The following is a 19,797-nucleotide window of genomic DNA, read 5'->3' on the forward strand; positions in this document are numbered from 1 at the left end:
ACCCGCTTGGGTATCAGGAGGGTTAGTGATGGCTCTGTAGTGGGCCAGCACTTCAGTGGTTATGTTGCACTCCTTTGGCCCAGGTAGCTGCCTTTATGCCTCATCCACATGTGGACTACTGGCATTCTTTCCACAAACAAACAATCACTCCTTGTCCACACAACACTTGACACACTCACAGAACTCATTCTTCGTAACCCTAGATTTTGGCAAGATGGAAGTAGTAGGTAGGGGGATTTAGGTAGAAATAGTAGGTAGTAACATTAAGTAGGAGCATTAAGTACAAGGAGTCAGTAGAAATATTAGGTAGGAGCCTCTGCAAACACTGCACTGGACTTGCCATCTGCCATTGGCCTGTTAAGGGTGAGGCACCAGAGGCTAAGAAACAGCACTGGAGTTTATTAGTTATAGAGGGACTATTGCCAAGGCCACTGCCTTGAGGGATATAGATAGATAGACAGAGTGGCTGTTTAGTGTTAATTAAAAGTCATAGAAAATGAGAGCTTCAATGTCCGTACCATAAGTCCCACTCAAGCTCTTTTCCATTTGGTGTATTTTAACCTCCCACAAGCAATCATTTCTTTTCACTGTATAGTTAACCAAACAGTGGTTATTTTTAGGGTTTATTGTATTAATGATACTGATCATACTTGTATTAGTTTAATTGTGCGTAGTTACATACTTATAGAAAATACACACTAATAGGCCATAATTTTGCCTAGTTTTTCCTTGAAGTAGTTTCAAAAGAGAAATATTTTCATTGCTGCTGTATGTCCACTCAGCAATAGAGTTAAATTTTGAAGAAAAAAAATAGACTTTAGAGGCACTTTCAGCGATGGGAACCTGAGCATAATGAAATGGCAGTGTGATTAACTACTGATTGTGTACACCACTTCTCTAGCCATCTCACTTCCTTTATGGCAGCAGTTAACCACCCTACCCTGCCTTTATCAGACGTTTTTATCTTCAAAACCACCCTGGCTCATAACATTTCCCTTCATGACATGTACTTATAGTTCACTGCACTTCATTCCACAATAACCCCATTAAATAAACACAACTCCAGGTAAACCCATGGCATCAAACCTTGTCACCCTACACACCCACTGCTTCAAGTTTACTCTCATCATATGTAGGACTGTCTTAACCTGCTTATCACTTACCATTGACACTCATCATCACATATACACCCTTCATTTTTATCATAGTTTCACAATATATTCTAGGCTGCAGGCTCACAATGCATCCTTACCCACTGCCTAATAATACTTTTCTCCTATTTACACCCAGTACCTTTAACGTGGCTCTCCACATTAACCCACTTTCCCTCTTCGTAGTGCTACCTCGCGCACATGCGGGGTGAGGGGGTTGTCATTTCATGTGTGGTGGGGTGGTGATGGAAATGAATAAGGGCAGACAGTATTTGTATATATGTATATGTCTGTGTATGTATATATATGGATACATTGAGATGTATAGGTATGTATGTGTGCTGTGTGTGGACGTGTATGTATATACATGTGTATGTGGGTGGGTTCGGCCATTCTTTCGTCTGTTTCCTTGCACTACCTCACTAACGTGGGAGACAGTGACAGAGTATAATAAATCAAATATATATAACTTTTTTCATACATATTCTCCATTTTCCACATTAGCAAGGTAGCATTGAGAACAGGACTGAGCCTTAGCGGAAATATCCTTACTTGGCCCCCTTTTCTGTTCCTTCTTTTGGAAAATTAAAAAGAGAAGGCGAGGATTTCCAGCCTCAGTATCCCCACTAATATGCAGTACCTCACTATACCTCCCATGCTATCCACTCCCACTTATTCAACACAAATAACCATAACTTATTGCTACTTCCCTTACTGACCCTCACCATATACACTTGCTAGAGCATTCTTCCATTACCCAATGAATCCCTCACTTCACAAGAACACATCTACACAACAGAACACAAGCAATATGAGATCCTACTACAGTTGGTTTTGTTCTATCACATACACACTAACTAATGCTGCACACTTTCATCACCAGACACAGTACATTCTCTGCATCAGAATACCATTACCACATACACTGGCTACATTTACATTCTCTGACTTGCCACATCTACACCCCACATTCATCCACTGCTTCAGCAAACCTGTCAGTCTTGATGATGGTATTTGAATATGCGAAACAACTGCCAACATAAATATGTGAATTTGTGACCTTTATATGTAAAATTAACCAGAAGATCATGAAAGATTTGAGTCACTATGCAGAGCATGAAAGATTTGAGCCACTTTGCAGATCACTTAGAAATAAGAGTCAGGTTTGAAGTCTACCTTGACTTTACCACTCTTTTGCTGGGGATAAAGGTGCCAGTGTAGGCTAATGCTCAAAACCTGACTAGTTACTGTGTGTTGTTTTCCTGTCATCTTACTACATGATTTTAGGTTGCTAGTTACCTATGAGAAGGGTACTCAGTTCCTTTTCATGCTAAGACTTCCAAATGATAGCTGCATAGTTGCCTGGCTTTTAAGTTATTCATTTGATGTATATCATCAACTTTAGCCAAGTTTATGAAAGTAGCGAGTTTAAGAACATTAAAAGTACAAAGGCAGACACATGATAAAGTAAGAGAAGATACCACCAGACAGAATACCATGCTTAAGACAGGTCACCAGACCCCTTTCGTCACATCTACAACAATAAAAGTTTTTCCTAATCAGCTCAGTTACTACTGTCATCAGATGATTCCATTTGACAGAAAACATCTTATTCCCTTCAATATACTAAGGAATTTTTTTCTTAAAGGAATGTAGTGAAGGAACTGGGATAAGGGAAAAATTAATGTGGTAGAGTGGAAGTACAAGTAATACATATTTTAACAGACACATTACCATCAAAGAATGGTGAAAATAAATGCAATACCATTAAGGAATGGTGAAAATAAATGCAGCTGAATATTCTCGGACATATTTTAAAAGTATACCTAATGAACCCGTAAATGCCAGGAACCATCAAATGATGAATTATGTAGCAGGTGCCGGGAGTCATCATATGAACACTCTTGTTTGTAGGCTATTTTCCGTCCCTCTTCCCCCATATAAATATTTTATTTGTACGGCTGCTGAGTGTTGCTTTGGTCACAATAAATGCTCATTTCAGACTACCACTCTCTGGAAGCAATTCTGAAGTACATACAAGTTTTTAATGTAAAAAATATGAATGTACATGTATTTAAAATAAGTAAATAGAAACCAAAAATAATGTCATTTCATAAATTGGTGTTATGGGGCTCACTCCCCTCTGCCCCTCCTCCCTTCCACTGGTCATTCTATACATTAATTTTAGTACTCTACTGTGGCCTTGTGCATTAAGTTAGCTCACTTATTAGTACATAGTACATATCCTTTGCATGGGGCACGCTATCACTTACTCTTCCATTGCCTCCCTGGGCATTCTGTATATTAAATTTATCACTGTATTATGCCCATATAAGTTAAGCCATCTTGTTTGCACATATCCTATGCTTCTACATGCATATATTTTTTCATTTGATAATGGGAAATAAGAAATTTAACTCCTTTTTTTCCCCTAATCGAAATTACACCTGTACATTTCACCTGGCATGTAAGAGTTAAAACTGAGTGGAAGAGACGAGGAAAAGCTAAACACGAGTAAGTTGTAGTATAGGAGATTGGATTAACCAATGTTAAAAGTCCTAATTGGTCGTTTATCTGTTTGAGGAAATTCATTCATGATTGGAGACAGTAATATTACCAAGAACAAAGTATCTTTGGAAAAAAAAAAAAGTGGCCCACACAAGGAGTAAAATGATAAAACTGGATTCATAATGCCTCTGAAGGTAAAACACTGAAACTTTCTCATTAATTGTAAAACATTCTAAATAAATCTAGCAATCAAAGCTCTCTTTTTGGTATATGTCTGTCTTCTTGATGACCGTTCAAATTATTTTTCAGATAATCTTCTCGTGCTGTGCGGTTGTTTTTTGATGTATAAGTGGCTTGATTATCATCTGCTCCATCATCCTCTGCACTGTCTTTATCTGTAAGTATAATAAAGAAAAGTGGCATTTGAAGATAAACTATATTTTTATAAGTATTGTGATAGACATATCTTGAAATTTGTTTTCCTGTCATATTTCCTTTCCTACACTTGAATCATTTGTTTGTGTAATGATTTAAATGTCACATGGAATGTTTCGTATTCTCTTTCAGTAGTACGTGGAAGCATGTTTTTGGTAGCTTGGAGGCTGGCATAGACTCTTTACAGTTTCCACTGTCTGTTGCCGTGGGAGACATGTGCAACACACATCATTGTCTGGTAAGTGATCTCATTGTGCTTTACTGGTATTTTGTATATACTTCAGCAATTTAACTTATTATTCTCCCTACCTTTAAAATGGGGAAGAGTAAGGCAAATTTATTGCGAAAATGGTAAGAAACATCATAAATGGTGATATTAGTGTGTTCTCTCTCTATCCTTTAAATTCTGTTTATTGTTTATATTATAGAATTGATTATTAACAAATACATTTTAAAGAAAAATATATGAAAAATAACTTCACAACTTATAACAGTTTGTAAACGTTGACACATGACCAAGTGACAGTGGCAGCTTCAGGATTCACCTTGGGTATGGCCCCCCCATGGTGTCTGCCAATTCATTGAAGTGTTAAAGTATGTATAATCTGCCCATGTTAGAAGTCACACCAAGAGAAATAAGGATTGTTTCCACACAAGTCATGGGCCATATAGCTGTGGGCTTCAAATAGATTATTTAGTCCACTTCAGTAGTTTTACAGTTTTTCAAGGTGTGGGAGAGGGATACTCATGTCACCAAATGTCCTTTTACATCATCAGCAGCTCTCTGCAGAATGTCTAAGATCTTACTATGAAGACACTGTAGTATCTGCCTAGTTAATCTGTCTCAGATGGACAGATGAAATCAAACAAAGTTTGTATGGTCTGTTCTTTGCATCACTGTCTACAGTTGGCTTATTTTAATGTTCATTTGTAATTTTCTCTTCCAGTAATAAGGTTAGCTGATTAACACTTCTTTAGGAGTGATTGAAATTCATAAATACACAAAAATTTTCTTTTTAAACACCAATTAAAAGCTTGCCTCCCATAGTGAAACAGTTAGTGTAGTGGTCACATACAAGATGAACTATACAGGCAACAATTTCTTTCAAATATATATATATATATATATATATATTTCCACACATCTCTCTTACCCTTACGTTACTTACTCGATCAAACCACCTCACACCACACATTGTCCTCAAACATCTCATTTCCAGCACATCCATCCTCCTGCGCACATCTCTATCCATAGCCCACGCCTCGCAACCATACAACATTGTTGGAACCACTATTCCCTCAAACATACCCATTTTTGCTTTCCGAGATAATGTTCTCGACTTCCACACATTTTTCAAGGCTCCCAAAATTTTCGCCCCCTCCCCCACCCTATGATCCACTTCCGCTTCCATGGTTCCATCCGCTGACAGATCCACTCCCAGATATCTAAAACACTTCACTTCCTCCAGTTTTTCTCCATTCAAACTCACCTCCCAATTGACTTGACCCTCAACCCTACTGTACCTAATAACCTTGCTCTTATTCACACTTACTCTCAACTTTCTTCTTCCACACACTTTACCAAACTCAGTCACCAGCTTCTGCAGTTTCTCACATGAATCAGCCACCAGTGCTGTATCATCAGCGAACAACAACTGACTCAGAAGAGGGTGTTTTGAAATGGTTTGGGCACATGGAGAGAATGAGTGAGGAGAGATTGACCAAGAGGATATATGTGTCGGAGGTGGAGGGAACGAGGAGAAGAGGGAGACCAAATTGGAGGTGGAAAGATGGAGTGAAAAGGATTTTGTGTGATCGGGGCCTGAACATGCAGGAGGGTGAAAGGAGGGCAAGAAATAGAGTGAATTGGAGTCATGTGGTATACAGGGGTTGACGTGCTGTCAGTGGATTGAAGCAAGGCATGTGAAGCGTCTGGGGTAAACCATGGAAGGCTGTGTAGGTATGTATATTTGCGTGTGTGGACGTGTGTATGTACATGTGTATGGGGGGGGGGGGGTTGGGCCATTTCTTTCGTCTGTTTCCTTGCGCTACCTCGCAAACGCGGGAGACAGCGACAAAGTATAAAAAAAAAAAAAAAAAAAAAAAAAAAAAAAAAAATATATATATATATATATATATATATATATATATATATATATATGTTTTACCATCTGCCAAGGTAACTGTCAGCAGTAAAGGTTTATATTCACAATATATTATACTACAAAGATAACTGCCCACTAGTTCTGACAATTAAAATAAATGTGGATTTCCGTTACAGGTGACAAAATGCCCCTCAAACCGTCCTGCTGACTCCTATATCCATCCCAAAGAGATGAACGCTCATCGCTCCAGTTGGGGTTCATCATGATGGGAGGACAAACCTCCATAATAGGTCGAGTGCTCATCAACAAGATACATATGGTGCCAGTTTGGATCTCTTCATCTGGGGTTCCACATCGTCACAAAGGTTTACATTGTTAGTAATATATTTTTTCCACATGTTTGATCACCACTTCTATGCAGTAGTGAGGTAGTGCCAGTATCAGACAAAGAAGGCTGCATTTGCTCACATCTCCTCCTTAGCAGTTGTGTAATGCACCAAAATGACTGCATATTATCCCCATCCAAGCCCCACAGATCTTTCCATGGTTTATTCAATTAATATTATTTATTACCCTCAGACCATTCTCATGAAAGAATCATAGAGGCCAAGGTTGTGCTGCTTCCAGTAGTAGGGAAATGTAGACAGTTGGAAGTGACAAGTTCTTTGATGAGACTAAACTCCCAGTAACATGGTGTCCTTGTAATAGGTGGCTTTTCATTTGTGAAAGTCCTCTGTGATATTATTAGCCACTGACCCCTTCTATTTATACTTACAAGTGACCCATAATTTAGTTAATTTGGAAAAAATGTCTCTAGAGTCTGTGATTTCATGACATACCACAAACCACTGAAAACATATGGATATCCTAACATGATATTGTCTTGGGCTGCATCAGAAAAATCAACTAAAATGCATTTAATTGTTTCCTAAGCATCATTAGTTAATGAGGTAAATTTACAAATATAATAATCCAACTGTTTTTCCTCTTTTGCCATTCCATTTAAGGGGAAGTGCTTATTAACAGCTAACACAATGTCCCTTCAGAATTTTTATATATTTTCTTGAATTCTCGTATCATAGATATGTTGGATATCCATATGGTCACCTCACCCTAATAACCAAGTTATATACAGATCAGGTAGATAATGGGGTAAAGAAAGATAGACTGCTATTAACTTGCCCTTTAAACATTTTCAGGATGTCCAGTTTGGAAAATGTTGCAAATGGTTACATAATATCCAAGCATTCAGTTCCCATGCTTTGAGGCCTTGAAAGGTACAAGTAGTAAAGCTATTAATATATAATCAGTTTCAAACATGGGCTTTATAAGATTTCAATCTACTACACATAATCTGGAAATTACGTAGAAACAATACTGCAGTCAAGGACTTCTAGGAACACTACTATAGTCAAGGATTTCTCTACAAGCAGTAATAATGAACAGCAGAATAAAAAGAAACTTCTGACTGACAAGTTCCCTCTTAGTCAACAGATAGCAGAACTAAATTGAAAAATGTGTATGGATCTCATTTTCACTTACGAGGTGGGACCCCCTGAGTATAAAGCAACCTCCCAAAGAAATGTATAAAAAAATTACACGCAATTGAGATGTTTCTGAATATTCAGAAGACACTTCAGAGAAAGACCCTAACAAGAAACTAGGTCTCTGAAACAAGGTAGAAAAGATGAGAAGTTTCTGTAGTAACAGAAACTAAGATGAATGGAATGTGCTGACGGAACTGTGATTTGTATGGAATTAAAAAATCTGATCAGGTCCTCCTTGTGTAGAACCACCTCCCAATACAATGAAGTGGTGAATACAAATAGATAAAAATGCATACTGGTGATTGGCTATATCAGGAGTTTGTGTGATGGCCCACCCTTCTTTCCTCCTGTGGAAGAAAGGACGAACCAAGTGCAATTAGTCCGGATTTTTCATGCTTTTCCTTGCAAATTCCTCTTGAAAGCCACTGGAATTTCCTGTGCACTCTCCAAAGTGTACTACCTTTTAATTGGATTGAGGAAGAAAAAGAGTAATGTATTTACTATTATTTATTCATTTTATGTAAGAATTACAACAGATTTAACATTATAAAATGACTCATATCACGTGTCGCTCAAGCCCATGAGAAAATGTTTTTGCTCTACAAACTGCTGACATCCTTAGTAGCTGTCTTGGCCTGTGAATAACAAAGCTCAGCCTTCACAGCTGACCAAAATCACAGCATCGGTATAACGACATAAAGGCTGATAAATTCAGCTTCAAATTAGTAAACTGAGGGAAAGAGCAATATTACTGCAGACAGCACTCCATAACCCGAGGGCAAGACTCCATAAACACGCTGTAGCTTCACAAATGATCATCCTTCAGATAAATTAATGGGTGCTTGAATCAGTGACAAGTGCAAGAAAATTATTCTTGAATTTTATCAACAGAAGCATTACTGACCTTGAACAGACTTCTTAGAAATTTGGCGTCAAGCATAGACAGATTGGGAAAATAACTCTAAAACAGTCTGCAAAGAAGTTATTCCTACATAAACAGCCGTGTTCTGGAATAATATCAAGATCCACTTCGTCCAGAAATGTTCTATGTCAAACTTAACTTCTCCCCAGTTTCATGGTCCACAGCTGTCGTACCACAAATACCTTTACTTTGTCAGCAAGATCAAGAAAAGTAGCAACGCACCCCTGCAAAAACTTAGATATTACTGGAGGTTAATTCAGGAGTTTTCATGCTGCAATGATTGGTAACAGCCAGGTTGAGTGCCTTTGGGGTATGCATGTCATGGGTTGAAAAACCCTAAGTTATTGGGAGGAATGTACATCTTGAGCCCTGAAGGTGCTTTTCATTTAGACTTATAAACCCAGTAGATGTGAAATAACATTTGCAGTTCTCAATAGGTGTGGAGGTTTGCACATAGGAGATATCAGAGCACTTAATGGGAGTTTTACCACAAAGTGCGATGGAAGTTTTACTGAATGTTCTGGTTATAAAAAAAAATCAAGATTTGGGCTTGATACAAAAGGCTTAAAGAAATATAAGGAAAAAAATACTCAGGAATTTTAAATATGAAGAGTGCCTTTTGAAAATGGGCATTCATAAAACAAATTGTCAAATTCAAAATTAAAAAGGAAGGTCATGCACATCAAAATTTTTTGACAACCAAGTCAGAATGAGCACTGACCTAGACAAGAGAACCAGGTAGGTGGATTGAGTGTCCTTGGATGGCCAGAAAGCTTTTCGCACTCTCCATCCTGGGAGGTCAATAGAATTGGAGCAAGTAGGAATAACAAGGGGGCTTTGGTATATGAAAAAGGATGCCAGTTGAGTTGCTTTTATGAAACAGATAAGTGACCGAAGGGATCTAAAGAGCTCGGTCTTAGGACCACTGCTATTCCAGATCTATGTAAATTACCTGCCACAAGGATTGAAATCATACCTAAGCATATTTGCAGATATCAAAAATTCTGAGAGATGTAAGGTGTCAACAGGATTGTAAAAAAAAAAAAAAACCTGGTGATCTTGAAAGGCTCCAGCTGTGATCAAATACATAGCTCATGAAATTCAACCTACCTGTGTGATACATGTTGATGAAAGGACTTCATAAAAGAAGACTTAATAATGACTACCATCTTGCAGTAGCAAAATTGCAAAACTTGTTAGTTAAAAGAACTCGGAGGACGACATAATGCCCAGTCATCATTTCATAAATCACACTAAGAGGATTGTAAATGAGGTGTATTTCTACTCATATTAAAACTACCGTCAGGAGCATAGACAGTGAAAAGTTCCCAAAATTACATACATTATATATAAGACGCAAATTAAATCACACAACACCAAGTTCCTCACCCTACTTGAGGAGACACTGATCTGCTGGAGAATTTCCAGCAGTAATATTGTATCCGAGGTAAGGGAACTGAGATACAGGGCTTGGGCAGCTGCCATGGAATTACCACGTATGATGGGAGAAGAAAGAGTGAAGAAATTAATAACTAACACTGAGCAGGTCTTTAGAATAATATATGAAATGTTAATGGGTGGACACAGCAGGAAACTATGCAAAAGTGACATGAGAAATTTTTATAGCTTAATAAATAAAGTATAGAACAAGCTTTGCATGGAAACTGTAATTGCAAACTATAAAGTTTCAAACTTTTTTACCAAAGTTAAAGAAATTAGGCCCAACATATGTAGAACTCCCTTCCTGTAATGCAAAAGTAAATAATCACATTTTTTTTCTCTCCCACAGGAAACTGCATCACTACCCCCCTCTTGCTTCAACAAGACTGCCAGGAAAACAGACAAGAAGAGGCCGCATTCATTCACCTTGTCTCTAGCTGCCGTGTGAGATGCACCGAAACCACAACTCCCAATCCACATCTGGGCCCCACACACCTTTCCATGGTTTACCCCAGACACTTAACATGCCCTGGTATACCACATTGTTTCAGATCACTCTATTCCTTGCACACATCTCACCCTCCTGTGTGTTCAGGCCCTGATCACTCAAAATCTTTTTCACTCCATCCTTCTACCTGAGGATAGGGGAGAAAGAATACTTCCCACATATTCCCTACGTGTCATAAAAGGCAACAAAGGGGAGGGAGCAGGGTGCTGGAAATCCTCCCCTCCCAATTTTAATTTTCCAAAAGGAGGAACAAAAAAGGGGGCCATATGAGGATATTCCCTCTAAGGCTCAGACCTTAACATTACCTTGCTAATGCAGGAAATGGCAAATACATATAGAAAAAAATATATAATTTATTTATAATTTTTTTCCATATTTGTTTGTAATGGCCTACATTAGGAAGACAGCACCAGGAACAGACAAAGAAATTGCTTCATTTGCTCACATCTACTCTAGCTAACATATGTAATGCACTGAAACCTAAGCCCACCACTTGCAGGAGCATAGACAGTGAAAAGTTCCCAAAATTACATACATTATATATGATGCAAATTAAATCACACACCACCAAGTTCCTCACCCTACTTGAGGAGACACTGATCTGCTGGAGAAATTCCAGCAGCAATATTCTATCCGAGGTAAAGGAACCGAGATACAGGGCTTAGGCAGCTGCCATGGAATTACCACGTATGATGGGAGAAGAAAGAGTGAAGAAATTAATAACTAACACTGAGCAGGTCTTTAGAATAATATATGAAATGTTAATGGGTGGACACAGCAGGAAACTATGCAAAAGTGACGAGAAATTTTTATAGCTTAATAAATAAAGTATAGAACAAGCTTTGCATGGAAACTGTAATTGCAAACTATAAAAAGTTTCAAACTTTTTTTTTTTACCAAAGTTTAAGAAATTAGGCTCAACATATGTAGAACTCCCTTCCTGTAATGCAGAAGTAAATAATCACATTTTTTTTCTCTCCCACAGGAAACTGTATCACTACCCCCTCTTGCTTCAACAAGACTGCCAAGAAAACAGACAAGAAAAGGCCGCATTCGTTCACCTTGTCTCTAGCTGTTGTGTGTGATGCACCGAAACCACAACTCCCAATCCACATCTGGGCCCCACAGACCTTTCCATGGTTTACCCAGACACTTAACATGCCCTGGTATACCACATTGTTTCAGATAACTCAATTCCTTGCACACATCTCACCCTCCTGTGTGTTCAGGCCCTGATCACTCAAAATCTTTTTCACTCCATCCTTCTACCTGAGGATAGGGGAGAAAGAATACTTCCCACGTATTCCCTACGTGTCATAAAAGGCAACAAAGGGGAGGGTGCTGGAAATCCTCCCCTCCCAATTTTAATTTTCCACAAGGAGGAACAAAAAAGGGGGCCATATGAGATAATCCCTCCAAGGCTCAGTCCTTAACGTTACCTTGCTAACGCAGGAAATGGCAAATACATATAGAAAAAAATATATAATTTTTTTCCATATTTGTTTGTAATGGCCTACATTAGGAAGACAGCACCAGGAACAAAGAAATGGTTTCATTTGCTCACATCTACTCTAGCTAACATATGTAATGCACTGGAACCTAAGCCCACCACTTGCAGACTCTTTCATCTACTTTTGTTATCCCCCAAACAGATCCAGTTCCTTCTCTCCAGTGCATGCCTCTTTGAATGTTTAGGCCATGATATTTAGAAGCCTACCGTACTTCATCCTTCCACCTTCAGTTTCCCCCTTGCTTCCTTCACTTTTGACACATTTACTGCATCCTCTATTTCTGTCTGTTCATTCATCTTTTATGCCTAAACTATCGCCACACTAAGCTGGCTGGCCTTATCAATCGCATGCTTTCTTCCACACCCCTTTCTGACAATGTCATTCCTTACATAATCAATGTCTCATCACTGAGTATCTTCAGGAACTTCATTTCCAACTAATCTGCCGTTTTTTCTTTGCACTCAAGGCCCACAAGTCATCCATACACCTCTGCCTGGAGTGCTATACCTTCAAACTAACCCTTCTTTACCCTTATAGTTAATGACCTGACCTCTCCACATGCTTTGTGCACCAAGACCTTAGTGCCTTCAACCCTCTGACACACTTCATCCCCCATGGTTCCATTTACTGCTATGTCTACTCTTAAGTATCTAAACTTGCTCCAGGTTCCTAGTTAAACCTACACTCAAACCATCCTATTTTGCACCTTACTGCCTTAATTTTGTACACACACTCCTTCACAGAATCTTGATGCCAACCTCCAGTTTACAACCAGAGCTGTCATTTGGATATTACCCTAGGACCCCTTTTCCAGGAGTTCCTGCAGCTTTAAGGCTGCACAAATTACAGTGAAACATTCTTTGATGAGGCTTGCACTCCCGGTGATAGCCTTGTCAAGGGTGACGTTTCACTAAGCATAACCTTCTGCAGGCAGAGTTTGGCAACAGCTCTAATAAGTATGTGTGTGTACAGTAAGAAGTGCATATACAGACATTTGCTTTGTGTACAAATAAAGATTTTACATTCTTGTACAATTAATAAATTAATTTCATTCAGGTGTTTGTCTCTGCACAAAACTCACACTTAATCCTAAGTGAAACTATTGTCAGTAGAGGAAATATATAAATCCAATAAATTACAATATCACATAAGAATCTAGAGTAGATTTTACAATGATGTATTAAAAACAAAACGGTGAGTCTTCTCTCATGAAAACAAGATTCTACATCTACCACTAATTCAAAGCATGATTCCTCCAAACTGAATTTAAGGCTTCAAAAGTTGTACCATATCTATAGTCAAAAAGAATTTCCATGAAGAGTAACCAAATCCAACATTTCAAGTGGACCAATCAAAATCAAAATGGAGTTACCCAAAATCATAACTGATACTGTAGAAAACCTCCTCGACTTTACAAATTAAAAAATGTCAATAACACTGACATATTCTTAACAATAACAGTAAAGACAAATCAGATTTCAGTAAGACAATCAGATTCAATTCCTACAATACTAAAATATTGTAATAATAAATATCAAGGCTCGTTCTAAATACTCCAAAATTTTCTACTTGTACTTAAAGCCTATTGCTCTCTCGCAATCAAGTACTCCATACGTGCTCACTTAAACTTGATGCTGAATCTAAAATACCAATCCACATTGCATACACCACATGTAATATTCACTTCATATCAGTTGCACCCTCAGGAGAAAATATAGATGATGGGATCTGAGGCATCGTAGAGGGTGCAGTAGTGTCCTTGAGATAATATTCTGAGAAGCTGATGTAAACAGCCACACTTAGGCCAACAATAGCAGCAATAATAGTGTTCTTCTGGAAGATGATGCACGTGGCCAGTGTTAGACCAGCATATGTGATGTAACGTGCAAATGTCATGTGTCTCTCTCGTTCCTGGGCACTATTGTCTGTAACACACAATCACCATCATGAAAAATGGAAATATGAAGAAAGAAAGAATCCATACTTAAACACTTTATGTAATCAATATTTCATCCCTGTTTGTCCTGAATCCATCTCAAACTATATATTTTCACGAGAGAAGTACTGGTGCTTCATGCAACTACAGTGTCTCCTGACTAGTTGAAAAACAGCAAGATTATAGCTCTAAATGTTAGGGAACTCATTTATATGTTTCAAAATGTTTCGAGGCTTTGACAGCTGCTCTGTAATTGTCACAGGTACTTGACATTAAATTCTTGATGTTTATTAAAAGGTAGAAATGATGTATATCTTTGGAGATTTACTTTCACATGACCATCTTTTCATTCAATCGTATCAGGATTCATAAGATAACACCAAAAGCTGGAGATGCTTAAAAGTATCATCTTACTGAAACAAAATCAACTTTCGAGGATACTTTGCCTGGAAAGTATATGTAACTGTCAAAAGCTGAAGTCAAAGTAATGATGCTGTTATAAACCTTTCAAGATATTCTTGCCACATGCAACAAATTTTACTGCTACATCATATAGGAAAATGGCATTCTTTAAAACACAGGCTTCAAATACAATGAAAGATACATACACAAAAAGGTGTAATTCATGCAAAAGCTCAAACCAATAGCAAATGAAACCATGTGCATCATAAGTAAAAACATTTCTCATTTAATACTGCCAATGATGGACAAGCTGTACGAGAGCTGGGGCAGCATCCTACATTATGTTCAGCTTTTTAAGATTCAAGAGCCTTAATGAAGAGCGACACCAACTGCTACAGCGGAACAGTTATACAGACATGTCACTCTATTCTCCTAACTGGGATGTTCCCTTTCTCTTGTAAAAGGGGTGCTGCGGGGAGGATGCCTCCCTTTTACTTCCGACAGGATGCTATGAGACACTGAATAAGCAAAATAAAGGCATACTCTTAAGAGATGTATTAAAATACATTAAAGCAACCAGTAAATTGACTGATTCCATTAACCTTCCTCTGGTTTTTCTACTTATCTATATTATTTCATGCATCATCTCCATTCTAGTCACTCAATAGCAGTACTTGTTAGAGGAGTGACTTCTCCCTCTATCATATTAACTGGGGTGTCCCAAAGGGTTCCCTCATACTGCCTACCATCGCCTATCCTCTTCCTTCTCTTCATAAATGATCTTTTGTAAACTTCAAACCCTATTCACTTTCACTCTGAAGGCTCTTACACTTCATCAAGAGGAAAGCCCATAGGTTTGATTTCTTGGCTGACAATAGCAGTGCACATGAAGCACAACAGCAGCAGCACCCATGAAACACAAAAATAGCAGTGCCCATAAAACACGTTACACAATAGTATTAGTCGTGCCATGGTGCCAAATATGACAACTTTCAGACATTATGTTGAAGCCAGAATGAACATCAGAAATGGAAAAGCCGCAGCAATAAACAAGCTGCTTTTTCAAGATGTTTCAAGGAGGGAAAGTATTTAAGGAGCTGTACAATGGAGGCTGCAGACAGTGCCCAAATAAATTCTGAGCATTTTAAAATATCAGTCTCAAGAAATACAATACATGACAGTTTGTATTTCATCTGATAATCTGCAGCATCAGCTCTACAACAAGGTAAATACATTCACATTTTTTCAACAATATTTAATGAAAGTGGTGCAGCTGTAAGGGTTCATTTGAGGTTTTGATATAGATATAAATCAGATATAAATTCTATCCCTGGGGATAGGGGAGAAAGAATACTTCCCACGTATTCCCTGTGTGTCATAAAAGACAACTAAATGGGGAGGGAGTGGGAGGCTGGGAATCCTCCCCTCACATTTTTTACTTTTCCAAAAAAGGAACAGAGGTGGGGGGCCAAGTGAGGATAATCCCTCTGATGCTCAGTCCTCTGTTCTTAACGCTACCTCCCAAATGCAGGAAATGGCAAATATGTATGAAAAACAAAATTATGAAGGAGTTTACGAAGCTAATATACCAGCAAGGCACATCTACAGAGGAGACTATTTTTAACCATGTGACCGCAGTTTTAGATCACACGTTGACTGAAAAAGGTAAGTCATGTTTTGCAAGTATCCATTCATTAGAAGAAAACAGGGTAAAGTGCACAGCACTCATATCCAGACAATGACTTTTGTCATTCTCATTGAAATTTGCATTAATAAGTTCCAGTGTACATGTTAAAACTTCGGGTTTCGACAACGTGATGAATAATGTAGCAAAAACAGTGAATTTCTTCCAAACACAAGTCCTCAACTGCTGACACTTTAATCAATTCCTGAAGGACAATAACATGCAACAAGGAATGCCGTAAACTCAGGAAAGCTGGCAGAGCCAAGATGGTGTCTTAAATGGCTCTTCAAGCTGAGAAGAAATACCGAAATGTTTAAGGATGAAAAAAGCAATGCCTGTCCATGAGTTACTGAAAGCCTCTGCAGGCATGCTACATTCATTCAAGGCAGAATATGGGTCTCAAGCCCCAACCCAACCGGCTAACAAAAGATAAATTATGCTCAGCTCCTTGACGATGACTTTCTACATTTACCATGCAACTATTAGTCATTCCTAAAACCGTCACACTAGAATATTTTATTAAAAATCTGTAAGTGTACTTATTTTCTGTCGGAGATCTTTTCAATCGATATCAATCTCCAGTTTCCTTACACAACACCTATACCATACAACTAGCTTGACATAACAACTTTTGCTCTATTCCATTTAACTGTTCAACCATCCCGTAACTATGTCACCAATATATCAATCACCTTTTAAACCATCACAATCCTCCTTCCATGCCATAAATGATTATAGGCAAAAACACATACATATTTTTTTTATAACTTTCTGAACTGGATTTCCATGTGAACAGGAAAGCATTCTGTGAAGTTTTAACTCATATAATAAGCTATTAAGACTCCTGAATGCTTTTAGAAACTTTTATAACAGAAATGCATGTGTATGAGTAAGAGGTGGTGGGAGTGAGTTGTTTGAAATCAATATGGGAATAAGTCAAGGCTTTGTAATGGCACAGTCATTATATGTTTTTATGGATGGAACATTGCACTGTATGAGAATGCAGTTCTTATAAAAGATGACACTATCGTTCGCTAAATGAGATGGGCTTGACACAATGGTGTACGTAGGAGGAGGATGCAGAAACTGAACTTGTAATATGCTAGTGTATGAAAGGGGTACAACGTCAGACTGTATTTGGGAGTGAAGTTTAGTAAAGATGGTCCTAAATAGATCCATTAATAGAATGTAGTCATGCAAGAAGGAAATTGGGGGTGTTCTTTTGATAAAGGAAAGTTTAAGCTGTGCAAGAAGCTTGCAAGAAAGAGTACTTATCCCTAGTCTAATGTATGGCCATGAAACCCAAGTGTATGAAAATAAAAAATAATAATACAGACTGACAAGTTGCATGGTGCTGCTGGTAATAATAGTTATGTGGTATGAATTTTTTTTTTTAGAAAGACACATGGATGAAACTACCTCAGGATTTTAGTCATGTAGAACAAATGGCAGATATGTGGGTCAAGAATGCAGACAGCAGTACAGTAAAAGGTATAGAAACAGACCATGGAGGAGATAAGTAGATGTAGTGAAAGAGAGAAAATAGGAACAATGATATTCAAGATGAAGATGCTTGAAAAACGACTGGGGAATCAGATGCATTGAAAGTATTTTATATATGAAGTTGGTATGAAGAAACATGCTGGACTCATTTGACAAATCAAATTAGAGTGAAAAGTGAAAAAGTAAGAAACACTTTTGTATTTGTTGAAGTCTTCATTACATTTTAACACACAAGGTATGAGTTAAATGTGAGTGATGTAGCAAAGAATGCATGTACCTGATACATCCTAATACACGAGGAGTTGAGTAATGGTAGTAAATGTCCTGATAGGATTCCTTAGCCCTAATCCCACATAAATATTATATTAAAAGATTAATCATGTTACTCACTCTACTAAAACTGGAAATAAATAGAAGGAAGGCTACATATTCTGATTTGTATGTAGTGTTATAGAGGGCAATTGGGTTTTAACAACAATCAATAAAAAGATGCTAGCATTTAACTATAAAAGTTTAGTAATCAAATATCTACACTGAAGGCTACAAGAATACACGAGCAGAAAAGCACAATGATGTCCAGTGTGCTGATTGGGATTATTGTGGTTTAACTAATATTAAAATAAAGGGTATAAGTAAATGTTAAAATAAAGAAATTTCATGTTGTGCTAGGATCTAACATGCCAGTTTCACAATCCAAGAATATTACTGTACTTACCGACACACATGTCCTTATCCTGCACATATCCCTCAGCACACTTTTCACACATATCTGGTCCATCGCCTGTACAGCCATCACAAGCCTTATCACAATCTGCAACAGAAAGATTAAGAGATACATCAATGTGGTCACAATCATAACATCTAACAATCTATATATTTTGACATCAAAACAATAACAATTGTCAATGGTAATAATGCAAAAAGACCAACTTGCTCACCTTATCATTTTGAGTCTCTCAACTTACAGGCACCTAGCTCAAAATTTTACATTATCAATTTGCTTTCATTTTTCTGTATCTACCCTTTTCCTTCAGCTATGTAAAACTCTGTAACAATCTGACTCCTTGCCATGAAAAGTGTAATAACTCTTAACATCTAAATGCTGAAATCCTCTATGCATGGGATTTTAATATATATAACACTTGGCTTTACTTAAGACGATTCAACTAGATGTCGTGACACCTTCCTTTTTCTACCTTAATGATTTAGAACATATTTTGTTTATTTAAACACCAAAACTTCTCTTTCTTAAAAGTATATCTCAGAGAAGTCCACCCTTAAGAAGCGAGGCTGTTCTAATCCTCCAAACTAACTGCCCTATTGCTGTCACTTCTGATATCTCGTAAATCTTTGGAACTCTCCTTAACTCTCACTTTCTTAAGTCACCTACATTATTCATTCCTTTTTTCAGATCACCAACATGTCTTTGCATTGCAAGGTCCACTGGTGATCTCTACCATGCAATGCTCTGATTCTCCTTTTTCATGATTTTGGTGAAGCTTTAGTCAATATACATATGGCATAAGTCTTTGCTTTCTAAACTTCCTTTTTTTTTTCTTTAAAATATGGCCTCCTTTCTTGTCATTCCATCAGGGTAATGGCTGATGGAACAACTTCTACTTCTTATCCTGTCAACAGCAGTGTTCCTCAGAGTTCTGTACTATTGCCTATCCTCTTTCTTCTCTCCATAAATGATCTTCCTTCTGCCTTTAACACTTCAACAATGACCAACATCATATGAAGATCCTTTGGAAGTGGTGGCCATCATCATATGATGTTCTAACTCATCACCAGTTTAAATATCCTTTAAACTGCCTAGAGAGCCTGTAGCCATGCATGCACAGGACAAAATTCTGCTTTTCTCATTATCCCTACAAGCATCATTAAGATACAAACAACAGCCAAGTAATTTACAAAAGACAATCTAACTGGATATTAATATACATTATGAATATTCATGTGTACTTGAACTGACCTAGGCAAGAGAATGTTCCTTCACTGTTGACACAAAACTGATTTCTCTTGCACGGTGATTTATCAACTGCACATTCATTAATATCCATACAACCCTTCTCTGTGTCCATTAGCCAACCCTCCTTACATGCCACACAGGATTTCTGACCAGGCTGAAAAGAATAAACTTGG

At 37.8% G+C, this 19,797-nt stretch overlaps 1 protein-coding gene and 1 long non-coding RNA gene across 6 annotated transcripts in view; one reads left to right on the forward strand and one right to left on the reverse strand.

Annotated features, from left to right (window-relative positions):
• Positions 1 to 12,151, forward strand: part of LOC139765516 (uncharacterized) — a 78,510-nt gene extending 66,359 nt beyond the window's left edge. For both annotated transcript variants that reach the window (XR_011716671.1, XR_011716672.1), the window contains exons 2-6: positions 3,969 to 4,056; positions 4,227 to 4,332; positions 6,376 to 6,573; positions 10,458 to 10,640; positions 11,602 to 12,151. This is a non-coding gene — a long non-coding RNA (uncharacterized lncRNA). The remainder of the gene's footprint in view (positions 1 to 3,968; positions 4,057 to 4,226; positions 4,333 to 6,375; positions 6,574 to 10,457; positions 10,641 to 11,601) is intronic.
• The window catches only part of Creld (Cysteine rich with EGF like domains), a 97,803-nt gene continuing 78,653 nt past the window's right edge, over positions 648 to 19,797 (reverse strand). For 2 of the 4 annotated variants that reach the window (XM_071693010.1, XM_071693012.1), the window contains exons 6-8: positions 19,628 to 19,778; positions 18,368 to 18,463; positions 648 to 4,054 (exon numbers count right to left, since the gene is read on the reverse strand). In XM_071693010.1, the coding sequence (XP_071549111.1) occupies positions 3,909 to 4,054; positions 18,368 to 18,463; positions 19,628 to 19,778 (393 nt within the window). In that variant the 3' untranslated portion in view covers positions 648 to 3,908. Of the gene's footprint in view, positions 4,055 to 8,240; positions 14,053 to 18,367; positions 18,464 to 19,627; positions 19,779 to 19,797 lie in introns of those variants that run through there. The other 2 variants (XM_071693009.1, XM_071693011.1) reach the window with 1 other exon arrangement.

Source organism: Panulirus ornatus, chromosome 55 (genome assembly GCF_036320965.1).
Source record: "Panulirus ornatus isolate Po-2019 chromosome 55, ASM3632096v1, whole genome shotgun sequence".
Taxonomy (NCBI): domain Eukaryota; kingdom Metazoa; phylum Arthropoda; class Malacostraca; order Decapoda; family Palinuridae; genus Panulirus; species Panulirus ornatus.